The 11,977-nt window shown below is 53.4% G+C and overlaps 5 protein-coding genes across 5 annotated transcripts; 2 read left to right on the forward strand and 3 right to left on the reverse strand.

Annotated features, from left to right (window-relative positions):
- Positions 1-3,156: 3,156 nt before the first annotated feature.
- T069G_00131 (bZIP transcription factor domain-containing protein) lies at positions 3,157-4,258 on the forward strand (the record flags this gene model as incomplete). Its single annotated transcript, XM_056167341.1, has 2 exons — positions 3,157-4,051; positions 4,128-4,258. 2 exons carry the CDS (start codon positions 3,157-3,159, stop codon positions 4,256-4,258), a joined length of 1,026 nt encoding a protein of 341 aa, XP_056032657.1.
- An 820-nt stretch (positions 4,259-5,078) lies between these two features.
- Positions 5,079-6,492, reverse strand: T069G_00132 (phosphatidylethanolamine-binding protein domain-containing protein; the record flags this gene model as incomplete). The annotated part of the gene is made up of 2 exons (XM_056167342.1): positions 5,079-5,893; positions 5,955-6,492. The coding sequence occupies 2 exons, from the start codon at positions 6,490-6,492 to the stop codon at positions 5,079-5,081; spliced, it is 1,353 nt and encodes a 450-aa protein (XP_056032658.1).
- Positions 6,493-6,753: 261 nt separating this feature from the next.
- T069G_00133 (ribosomal protein l4/L1 family domain-containing protein) lies at positions 6,754-7,848 on the forward strand (the record flags this gene model as incomplete). The annotated part of the gene is made up of 3 exons (XM_056167343.1): positions 6,754-6,819; positions 6,886-7,003; positions 7,073-7,848. 3 exons carry the CDS (start codon positions 6,754-6,756, stop codon positions 7,846-7,848), a joined length of 960 nt encoding a protein of 319 aa, XP_056032659.1.
- A 552-nt stretch (positions 7,849-8,400) lies between these two features.
- Positions 8,401-9,240, reverse strand: T069G_00134 (LSM domain-containing protein; the record flags this gene model as incomplete). Its single annotated transcript, XM_056167344.1, has 3 exons — positions 8,401-8,528; positions 8,586-9,066; positions 9,214-9,240. 3 exons carry the CDS (start codon positions 9,238-9,240, stop codon positions 8,401-8,403), a joined length of 636 nt encoding a protein of 211 aa, XP_056032660.1.
- A 1,123-nt stretch (positions 9,241-10,363) lies between these two features.
- On the reverse strand, positions 10,364-11,977 carry T069G_00135 (sugar transporter domain-containing protein; the record flags this gene model as incomplete). Its single annotated transcript, XM_056167345.1, has 3 exons — positions 10,364-10,603; positions 10,658-11,825; positions 11,904-11,977. 3 exons carry the CDS (start codon positions 11,975-11,977, stop codon positions 10,364-10,366), a joined length of 1,482 nt encoding a protein of 493 aa, XP_056032661.1.

Here is an 11,977-nt window from a genome sequence, read left to right on the forward strand (position 1 = left end):
ACTAAGACCACGGGCCAAGTCATCAATCGGCTTAGCGGGCTGTAGCATGTCCCCGTTTTCGTTTTTCAGCTCCAGCTCCAGGAACGCCCGCTTTGTTAAACTTCGCCGGAGCTACCTAGCGGCTCAAAGGCTCCGGGGATATACTCGTAAGAGCGAGCGAGCAAGCAAGCAAGTGACTGGAGCAAGAGGGAAAATAGCATTTCCAGCGGGAAAACCTAAGAGTCCGGGGGCCACATTCTAAAACACAGCCAGAAAGTATGGAGCAGAGTTTCGCCTGCAAGCCTGGCCCTGCTTTGTCTCTGTCTCTGGCTGTTTGTCCCGTCGTGTTGCCGAAGCAAAGCAAAGCAGAGCAAAGCAAAGCCTCCGTCCGGATAGCCAGGGGAGCTATGCCTTGTGCGGAAGTAGGGCAGAGTCGGACCAAGCTTTTGTGGTACGTGGACGTGGCCGGCGGCAGCCAATGGCAGCGGCCAGGATGCATCTAAAACCAAGGCACGGGCATGAAGAGCGTGCGTGTCAGAGTGCGTGGATGCAGCTGCAGAAGCGTTGCAGCACAGCACAGGACAGGGTGCAACCTGGCAATGCAGCATTGAAATGCCTGCGGCCGGATTGTTGCCTGACGGACGGGCCCTGCGTTTCTAGGCCGTGGTTTGTCGCGACATCCGGGCAGCTTCGTGTCCAGCCAGCGGTGCTTCAGTGGAATCGCAGCCCAAGGCCTAGACCTTGGCCGTGGTGGAAGCTGCTGGACGTGGACGGGCCTAACGGGAAGCGGGAACGAACTGGATTGAAGGCGCAATATTTGAGAAAATGGGCGAAAGAAATGGAAGCGATGGATGATGGCGATGGTAGTGGGAGGGAGGAGAGAGCTCCCCCAGGTGGCGGAATGTGCTGTGCTGTGGCTTGAGCTTGAAGCTTGAGCAAGGCAAAAAGCACAGCACAGCCATCGATCGATTTCAACGTCCATGCCAAGTACAGCAAGTACAGGTAAGTTCTGGTAGGTTCACGGTTCACACACGCCACAAGGTTAGCGAACTCTGTCGCTGCAAACGGCAGCTTGGCAGCGGGCTCTAGTTCGCAGAGTGGCCCCCCATCCAGCCGGTGTGATGTGGGCGCTTTGTTGCTGGGACCCCGCGGACAGGTACTGGGAAAGTCGAGGCCAAGTACAGCGGGAGTCGCCCGAGGCTGGCGTGGCAAGCTGTCTCGCTGCTGTGTTCGCGGTCTAAGCAACTAGAGGGTACTGGCTGGAGACTTGTCCAGCAGCACCGTCGGAACGTCGCAAGAACACACCACAACCCGGGCGATACAAGCTCAGGCTGGGCTGGTTCCCTCCAGGCCATGGCCGTGGATCGCAAGGCCGGATCGCGATCGCACTAGAGGCACCCGTTGGCCGAGGTTCCCACACTTTTTTGTTGCCAGGGATCGCCACAGCCCACGGCAGAGCATGTCCCGGCATGTGTTTGTGTGTTTTTGTGTTTGTGTTTGGGGCTGCTTTGTTACTTGGGCAATAACTGGACAGAGGTACAAGTCGGGGGAGATTGAAAGGGCTCGGTACTCGGGTCAGGTATGTGCGCAGTATCTTCCCTATGGTACCGTACAGTACAAACAAGAACAAGATGGGGGCCAAGGAACGAACGAACCTGGTGAGGAACAACAGGAACGTGAAACTTTGGCCTGGTTCGTGTTTGGCAATGCTTCCTCCGTTGCCACAGGGGCTGACCTGACTGACTCTTTCTCTTACATGTAAGAGGGACTGTACTGTACAGCAACTGTATGCACTTGTGCAGGATTATGTCTCTACTGTAATCCATGTATCTGCGGATGCCGGGGATGGACTCCGGTGTACTTGGCACGGTTCGGTTCCGTTTGGCATAGAAATGCTGTGCAACAGGTAGATGGACGTACATGTAGATGTAAATGCAGTACTGTACCAGATACTGTAGGTATGTAACACCAGCGTGACTGATTGTCAAGAATCCCGTGCTTTTGAAGGCTTCCATTTCATAATCGAATCGACCCATCACCCGATGCTTGCTTCATTCACTTTCACTTCCCTGGTGGCGCTCCGGTTCTTGTTCAACAAATCCGCAACAAACCAGCCTTTGCCCGCACCTCCGTTTCGGCGCAAAGGTTAATTCCTGAGGATTCTCAGGATGCCGGATAACCATAACCTACACAGGACTGGGACATGCTTTGGAGGCGCACCCTAAGCACAGTCGGATGCGGGCATCTGATTCGACTAGCAGCCGTACTTTGTTCCCTTGCTTATAATAGCGTCCCTCACTTGCAACTTGGATTGGTGCATTGCATTGGGTGCATGATGCTGTACCGTCGAACCATTTAGCTCTTGCGCCCCCCCTCTTTGCCTCTTGTCTCTCTGCTTAGACTTGGATGCTTGTCTTTGTCTTCCCGCTTGCAGCCTTTCGACAGCTATCAATGCTATCCCGACCTGGCCTGACCTGACCTAACCTGATTGTCTCAGTACCTCTTACATACTACTTGTACCTACTTGCTACTTGGTGGTGCCCAAAGCTTCGCCTCTTGCTTTGTGTGAATCAATCGATCCCACCCTTCGCTTCCTCTTATCATTGATCTTTTGCCGCCCTCGCTTCCATTCTTCCATTCTTCCATCTCCTCCCACTTCCCACCCCTCCCCTGCTTCAGACAAAGATCAGCTTCTCATCCGCCCCCCCCATGTGGCATTGGATCAACTTTTTACCTTTTCAGCTGCATCGACTACTGGATTAATTAATTCACACTTCTTCTCTGATCTGATCGACTCTCTCCCTCCTTCAACTTTGTCCATCCCATCCCATCCCATCCTGTTCCTGTCCTGTCAAACCGGCCGATCGACCCTGTCCAAGCTCCACTCAGCTTCGTTGCCCTGCGATTGAGAGGGACGAACTGCTCAGCTTCCCCTCCCAGGCCCGGATCACCCCCCCCTGGATCCCAGATTCCGTGCAACGGCCCCGCAGCGGCCTTGGAGAGCTCCAACAGCGATCCCCTCACCGAGCTATCAGAGCCCTGTCTGTCTGTGTCTGTCGCGGGACATTTGGCAGTTGAGTTGAACTGAGCAGCAGATCCTCACTTGATTGACGATTTGCTTGCCCGTGTTATTCACCTCGTCTACCACTCTCGGCCTTTTCCCAACAAGAGGCGGAAATGAACGACAGTCCTTCTTTTGTAGATTACGGCCTGGGCATCCACGATAACGTTCCAGGCTCCGGGTTTCCCTTTGATTTCCAGCCAGAAGGCATCGATTCGCTTGTCGATCCCGGCTTGTCGCTCTCGCCATACGCAACCACCACGCCGGACTCGCACTTTACAACGCCCCCGTCCGTGCCATTGCTGTCGCCCGGAAGCTCCATTGAGTATTTTGGGGACCACCGAAGCAGCATTGGCAGCCTCGACTCGACAATTGCCCCTCATGAGATTGTCGCCAGCTCCGCCGCCAAAAGCAGCAGCAATCACAACAATAAGAGCAGCAGCAGCAAGCCGACTAAGACAGCTCCCAGCGCAGCATCAACATCAACAGCCACCGCCACCATGATGACAAGGACGAGGAAGGCCGCCGCCCAAAATGTCGATGCGTCCACCTCGGAAGCTCAACCTCGCTCCAAGCGACAGAAGACGGCTTCTTCGGCCCAGGCAACAACAATAAAGCAGGAGCTCCAACAAGAGCAGCCGCCGCCGCCGCCTCCGTCGCAAAAACGAAAGCTGGCCCGAAGAGGAGCTGCTGCAAAGAAGGAGGATGCAGCTCAACGCAGCAAGAATCTGGAGCGCAATCGTATCGCTGCGTCCAAATGCCGCCAGAAAAAGAAGGAATGGGTGTTGGAGCTGGAGGAGACCAAGTCGGGCATGGAGCTCCGCCACAACAGCCTGCGCGTGGAATACTTTGCACTCCTCGACGAAGTCACTCGCATAAAGAACCAGCTCATGGCGCATGCGGCGTGCAATGATCCCAATATCAATTTCTGGATCGAAAAGGAAGCTCTCCGATATGTCGAGAGGTGCATGGACCCTCCGGGCGAGAGGCGTCCATCAGCTGCCGCCAATGGTGAGTTTGCCTGGTGAAGAATCCGGTGCAGCTGGCATTATATGTCTGGACATAATCACTAAACGAAACAATGCAGCTCCTGGGTCATGCACTTTGCCCTCGCCGGCAGAATCGCAACGTTCCCAGTTGGAATCGCCAATCCACAAGCATGAGGGCATCAACCTCGACTACATGCCTGACGAGCTACTGACTGGAGAAGCTGTCTGAAACTAATTGGCAAAATACAAGAAAAGGATCAGAAAAAGATCAATGAGGGAATTAAAAGGCTGAGGGCAGCCATGCATAGATTTATCCTTTTGGGGGAGCAGAGAGGTTACATGACGATTCACACTGAGCAACTGCAGCTCGACGCCATTTCGTCGCTCCAGCACCGACTCACTTGATGAGACGCAAGGCGACACTCGCAGCCATAACGCATGGCTATGACACAAAGCATATACCTGGGAGAGTAATTAATGAAAGGGCTCTCTAATTAATAGGCATTACATGGCCTATGGTACTACAAGCCCCTGAGTATCTTGGTACCTATTCAGCTTTTGTCACTTTTTGCCAAGAGAGGGAACGGGGGAAAAAAGGGAACACTCTGGGGGACCGAAAGCTTGCAACTGTTTTTGCAATGGAGGAGGAGGGTGATATACAAAAAAGGGAGCTGGGGCAAATGGCAAGCGTTTTCGAGGATTGATGTGTATTTTGTGGAAAAATATCCCGAACCGCCCAGTTTTTTGTAAGTACAGTACATATTTTTACTTTACTTTAATCATAGTGCCGACGAATATATCAAACGCGGACTTTTTTCATCCTTCATCCTTTTAGTACTTGGTTCCTCTTCTGTGATTCCTTATTCCAAACGTAATATTTTGCCTTGTAGGTAGGAGGTAGTAGTACATGGTATGTGGTTCCTTTTCACGGGCCAATATGCTGGTACCAAACGTAACACTCCATTTTGTTTTTATACACATCATAAGAATATCGTACAATAATATCATGAGCTTTCTATTTTTTGTTCCTTGCCTTTTCCCCTCCCCTTCTACCTCCTCTTGGTCCATCCGCGGGCATTCGACAAGCCCTTGATGCGCTTCGTGTACTTCCACAGGTGTCTGTACGCGGGACCCTGCCTCTTGGCCTCCCAGCCACGGGGCTTGACCGGCGGCTTCAGGCTGTGGACACGAGCAGGCCTGAACTCGACGTCCGCGCCGGGGATGCCGTGGCGGGCCATGACGTCCGCGGTGTTTTCGTCCCAGACGGAGCGGAACATGTTGAAGCCTACGGGGGTGAGGCTGAACTTGTCGCGGAAAGACTTGAGCGAGAAGCCGTCTCGTGCGGCGTACAGCTGCTTGAGCTGGGCGACGTCGACGGTCTCACCAGGCTTCTGCTGCAGCAGGTAGACGCCCAGACGGTGGTAGGGGGCGCCCTTTTGCGAGACGGGTGCCAGCCAGGGCACGGCGAGCTGGTCGTCGGCGACGATGCGGCTGAGTGGCAAGCTCGTGCTGTCCGGGCTAAGCGGGATGTTTGCCGCTAGAAAGTGGCATCTCTTGGAGAAGGCGTCGTTGTCGGCGTCGGGGACGTCTGCGTCGAGAACAACGAGGGAGACGAGGCGGGATCCGGCGTCGAAGACCTGCACGCGGAGGCGGGGCGGGTGCTCGCTGACGAGGGAGTCGACGACGGCGCCGGGCGCAATTTTGCTGTGGCGGAAGTAGAGCTGGACGTCGGCGACGGGGTCGAGTTTTGGGAGTACGTCGGGGACGATGTTGAACTGCTTGATGCGCTGGGTGATGAGGCGGTAGTCGTAGGAGCGCCACTTGCGCTCTGCGTAGTGCCTGTAGATGGGCTTGTTCATGTCTCCTAGAGTATACAATTAGTATATCATTCTGATGGTAAAATCAGAGCGTTTTTCTTTCTTTACCTAGACCGTCTTCAAAGCGCTTCTTGACCAGAGGGTCGTTGATATCCGCCTGAATCTTGAGCTGCTCGACATAGCGCCTCAAACTCGCCAACTTGGTATCCTTCATTGACTGCCCCCCCTTAACCAGCGAAGCGTCCTTGCCCTCCAATGCCGCAATCTTGGCCAATTCCTCCTGGATCTTGGCCACCTTCTCCTGTCGGTCCGCCGCAAGAATGGCCCTCGCCTCCTGGAACGCCTGGTACGGCAGCTGCTCAAAGGGAATGCTGGCCGTGGTGCGCATGGCGACTCTCCGCCTCCGCGAGCCGACGGGCATCTTGCCCGCCTTAATCAGGTCGGCCTCAAATTCCGGCAGCACGCTGTTGGGGTCGAGATCGAGGGCGCTGGGCTGGGCTGGAGGAGGAACAGATGACGAGGCTGATTGTTGCTGCTGCTGCACTTCGGCGGCGGCGCGGGCAGCTCCCGTCGTAAAGGGCCGGATTGCGCATTGCTGGCGCAGCTGCCGTGCCAATGGCCTCGCAACAGCCTGGCACCGCGACATTGTTGAGGCTGCGGTGCTGTGGGAATTGGACGGGATCTCGTGATATCAAAAGAGAAGTTGTTCAATTGGTGGTGGTGCAAAATGGCTTTGGAGTTGCAAAACTAGCCCCGCTGAAATTTTCGGCGGCCGGAGGCGGAAAACGCCGCTGCGCATTTTGGGCTTCTTTGCACCACCGAAATCGAACCCGTCTTTTTTCGTCACTCTAAACGTACGATTAGAAGGAGAGCGACAGCTAGCCATTGCACAAAGTCGCTGTCGAAAATGGCTGGAAAGGGAATTGGGTGCCTCGGCGAGGCCATGGCTGCGCTGAGGATATCTGCGTCCAAGGTGTGTTGAGAGAGAGAGTCGAAAAGTCTTTGATATGATGAGAGAGGCTGACCTTTTGCGAAATAGCCGGCGACGACAGCGTTCAGCAGACAGTTCACACGGTCAATGGCTACCGAATCACCGGTAAAGGAGATTACAAAGTCGGCAGCCTCTGCACAGTCCATCATCCAGTCATGGAATCCAAGTGAGCGACCATCACGAGACCCCCCCAAAGATTCGAGAGAGCCCTCGACTAACCCCTCCAACCACACAGTCTCAACCGTCCCCGTCACCATCCACAGCTTCCCTTCCCTCGAGCCGCAATCCCTCGAGCAATGGTCCGTCCAGCACCTCTACCTCCCCCTCCGCCGCGACCTCCTCCACCTCGCCGTCGTCTACGAGGGCGACAACACCAGGCAGGGCACCGCATCCTCCAAGACCCGCCACGACGTCCACGGCTCGCACCGCAAGATGCGCCCACAAAAAGGAACCGGAAGAGCCCGTCAAGGTACCAGGCAGAGCCCCCTGCTGCGAGGCGGTGGCAAGTCGTTTGGTCCTCACCCTCGCGACTTTGGAACCAGACTGAACCGCAAGGTTTACGACAAGGCGTGGCGCACGGCGTTGAGTTACCGGTATAGACGGGGCGAGCTGATTGTCTGCGAGGACGGCATGGAGCTGTCGATGCCTCATGATTTCGACCTGGTGGCGGACAAGTACCTCAAGGACGGCCTGAGGGAGGCGTATCTGAAGAAGTACATGTCTGGCGTTTTGAGCACGCTGGGTCTCGGTCGTGAGGACGGCCGCACGCTCTTCGTCACGGGCGACCGAAGAGACAGGCTGTACGAAGCCATGGAGCAAGTGCCTTGGGATGGACGAGCACTTGATCTGGACGATGTCGATATCAAGGATCTGCTGGAGACGGGCAAGGTGGTAATGGAGAGGAGTGTGCTGCGAGAGATGATTGAGCAGCACCAGAGCGACTTGGTGAGCCGGATTTTCGTCAACGGGATTCCCAAGGGAGGCCCTGCGCTGGGAGAAAAAGTCTTGTGAGAGTAAAAATGGATTGTTAGAGGATGAGATGTGTACCCAAATGAAATGTATATTAGTCATGGATTCGATATCCTGAATCTCAATGAATAAAAAAAGAACCCTTATATGGGTATAAAGATTGCCATGGAAGCCTTCAGCCATAATCATCATGCCCCATAACATCGTATTCTTGTGGACAGATATAAACCAGTTCTCGTATCAGTCTGCGTTCACATGAGTTCCCAAACATTAGTAGTGTTTGACTCTCAGCCAATCTCACAACATTGAACTGGAATATTGTTATTACGTGCTTCTGAAATTGACGTGTATGAAAAAAAGAATTCCGATTCATAGCTTAATGTACCCGGTTGATGCTAGATTACAAGCCAAGTGTCATTTTCAGCATCACCAAACGCCACCCTTGATCATTTAACAGCGGTTCCTAGCGAAGTATTCCAATTCTCCCATTTTCTAAAAGTCACACATATCCGTCTCCTTTCCCCCCGGGACGTCATATTTGGACTAGATTGCGCGCGTGGGTATCGCAGAAATTAGAGCTTTCATATAGCTTCTTTATCGTCGAGGAGGGGGCTGGAAGCCAGGAGGAGGGCCACCAGGAGGGAATCCAGGCGCGCCAGGGAAGCCTGGAGCACCTGGGAAACCCGCGGGGGGAGGGAACTGGCCAGGGAATCCGGGAGGGGCTACAGTCCAGGAATTAGTACCAATGGCTCTCGAAACAGTTGGAGGCATCAACTTACGACCACCTCGTCCTCCAAAGCCAGGAGCTCCAGGAGCACCGGGGGCTCCAGGGAAAGATGGGAATCCTGGAGGGGGAGCACCTCCACCAACACCAGCAGCCGGACCGGCGAGAGAAATCGGGGCCGCAGCACCACGGCCAGCAGGTCGAGCAACGCCAGGGCCAGCCTGAAGAGTCGAAGCAATGCCGCCGGTGGTGGCCTTGCCCAATCGAGCGCTAGGATCGGCGGGAGGAGGTGACTCGACGGTCAGGGAAATGATGTGTGCTCCACGAACAATCACCAAGCCAAGTGTCCTCTTCTCCTCCTGCACGATGGTCTGGCCCGCCGGTGCGCCTCCGGGAGCAGCTGTCTTGTTCTTGCGCTTGATGCGGCGGAATTCCTCAGTGTCGGCTAGGACGAGGTTCATATGTCGGTCGTAGGCGAGCATCTGGCCAACGAGCTGTCGCGAGTCCTGCAGGGTCACGCGCATCCGGTAGTTGATCTGGGAGATTCGTCAGTGTCCATCACGCCAAACGTCACGGGGGATCGAGGGCGTATTCGTACGTAACCGGCCTAAATCACGTCTCGTCAGTCTAACCATGTCAACGTCAACGCTTCCAAGAGACGGCGGGGAGGAGAAGCGACTCACCATCTTGCCGAGCTTGTTGGACGCCATCTTGACGATGAGAGGCTACGAGTGTAGCTCTTTTTGTTTGTTCAAAAATTGTTTGTGTGTGTTTGACAAAGCTGCTGTTCTTCAGCCTCGTCGTCGCTGCTCTGCCTCGTGGGAAGCTTGAGAGTCTGCGATTGATGGTGTTGAGACGCTTTGGAAAAAAGCAGCTCCAATGATTTTGGACTGCAATTGGGAGTGGAGCCTGGCGTGTCAGTTCCCCAGTACCACCATTTTGCCTGAGGTGTTGGTGCAAGCAGAGGTACAGGAGACTCTGCACGTGCCTAATCACATGATGGCTTCTGTCACTAATATCGGCCTGGAGTTTGCTTGAGATGCCATGAACCTGACGATACAGAACGAAAGAAAAACAAAGAGAAATATCAGCTAGTTCTATCCTCCCTCAGCCGCCATTATATCAGTGCATTGCGATCCTATATTTGTCCATTGTCTGGTACTAAACAGGCTAGGCGTGGGATGGGAGGCTCTCAAGGCCCTGGGGAGATATTGAAGATGCTGTGAAAGCAATGTAATCCAATAGTTTTCCAATCAATTCTATCTGCTTCTTTTGTTTATATAGGCTCTGGGGAGAGGTTAAAGATGCTGTGAAATCGAAACCTAAATGCACAGATGCAGGTGGACCCACAAATTAGACGTCCTGTTGGGCACCAGCGAAATATCACAGGTAGAAGAAGAAACAAAATCAGGCCCTCTGAATGTCAATATCAATGTACCTAACTTAGGATCTTGAGATTTATCGGTATCACAATGCCTTGTTGCACAACCTTTTGAGGTATATCTACCTAGTTAGTATGGTTTACATAGATGTCCGTACTAGATTTTGGCTCATCAGCTGCAATCTTGTTTACTTTCATCCTAGAATGAGTCTTCCAATGGTGACATATATCTTTTCAAGCGACAGATTGCTTTGAGTGGTCACATTGCTACATCGGATTGCGTTACATAGGCCGCTATGGAAATAACAAAATTTGCTTGTTAATTACGGAGTATAGCCATTTACAAAAGATTAATTAGTATTGTCCTCAAGTGAATATTATTTGGGCTTACATCACACCCGTCTCCCAAACTACCAAAGACCCAAGCGGATGATGCTCCATCAATTCCCTACCTACTGAGTGGCTTGGACGCGCCTTATCCTCACCATTGGCATCGACATACCAGTCGAGATGCCCCGGCTCTGGACATATCGTTGCTCAATCTCTTCCAAGCTATGGCCTCGTGTCTCAACCATGCGCAGCGCCACAATGATGGTGGTGAAGAGGGAAGAAAAGGCAAACAGATAATAGGCTCCGTATGTCGACTTTGCAATGAGCACTGGCGTGATGAGGGCCACGAGATAGTTTGAAAACTGCATTAGTTAGCATTCTGCGCTTCGAAATCATCCAAATCATCGATTACATACCCAGTTGGCACTCTGAGCAAGACTCGATGCACTACTCCTCGTCTTCCTCGGAAGGCTTTCCATCAAAAAGGTACGGAAGCCAATGGCCCAAGTTCCGTTGAAGACAATTGCGAATAAGTAAATTGACACGATAACCACCCACTTACCAGCTCCTCTGTCAGCATGGACCTTGTCAGCCGCATACAGAGATCCCATCACGAGCATGAGGGTTGTGATCAAGATGCCTCCCAACAGACTCGAGGTCCTTCGCCCCCATTTGTCCGCCAGAAAGGTGGCCGGGATGGTGACTGCCAGGATTGCCAATGCAGAAACTCCAGACGCCAAAAAGGACGCCTGTTCACCGCTCAGTCCGGCCTTTTCGAATAAAATCGGCGCATAGTAAAAGATGCCGTCAATTCCGGCAAGCTGCTGCATGCCCATGATGAAGCATCCAAACACGGTGCGGGCACGGAACGGTGCTGAGAAGGCCTCCTTGAATCCCACAAACGTCTGCTTGAGGCCTTGCCACAGCGTCTCATCAACAGGGTTGTTGGCCTGATCTTGGCTATTAGATTCCTCCAACAGTTTTTCACGCTCGACATCGTCAAAGCCCAGTCGAACGAGGACATACCGCGCTTCGTCAACTCGACCCTTGGCTAATAACCAGCGTGGGGAGGCCGGCACGAACCAATATGTTCCTGACAACAAGAAACCGAGAGCTGATGTGGTGGCCAACGGGATACGCCAGCTGAGTGACGTCGATGCCCCAAGACGGGAAGTGCCATAGCAGATGAAGAAACCGGAAACCACACCAATAACAATGGTGAATTGCGGCAGTGCCGTCATCGTACCCCGGACTTTAGTTGGAGACATTTCGGAAACCTGAACCCATACATTGCTCACAAACAAGCCCTCGCCTACACCCTGGATAAGGCGTCCAACTATGAAAGCAGCGAGGGTGGAAGCAGAGGATTGAACAGCCGCTCCAACACCAAAGACGAAAGCCCCTATTGAGAAGATGCGGACCTGGCCAAACCTGTGAGCAAGAACTCCGGCGACGAGCGCCGTGAAAGCGCCGGAGATGAGCACCGACGAAACAATCACTCCGTGGATGGTAGGCGAAAAGTCACCAAAGGTCTTGCGAAACGCAGGCATCGTCGTCACAGGACCAATGTTACCCGTGTCCAAACTACATCATTGGGAGATATTGTTAGTGATATGATGGTTCGAACACTCAACTCAAATGCTGAATTATACTATCACGCACCCAAAGAGTATGGGGACACTGGATGCCATCAAACAGGCCCATACGTAAAAAGGCGGTGCCTTTGGCCGCTTCAT

Source organism: Trichoderma breve, chromosome 1 (genome assembly GCF_028502605.1).
Source record: "Trichoderma breve strain T069 chromosome 1, whole genome shotgun sequence".
Taxonomy (NCBI): Eukaryota; Fungi; Ascomycota; class Sordariomycetes; order Hypocreales; family Hypocreaceae; genus Trichoderma; species Trichoderma breve.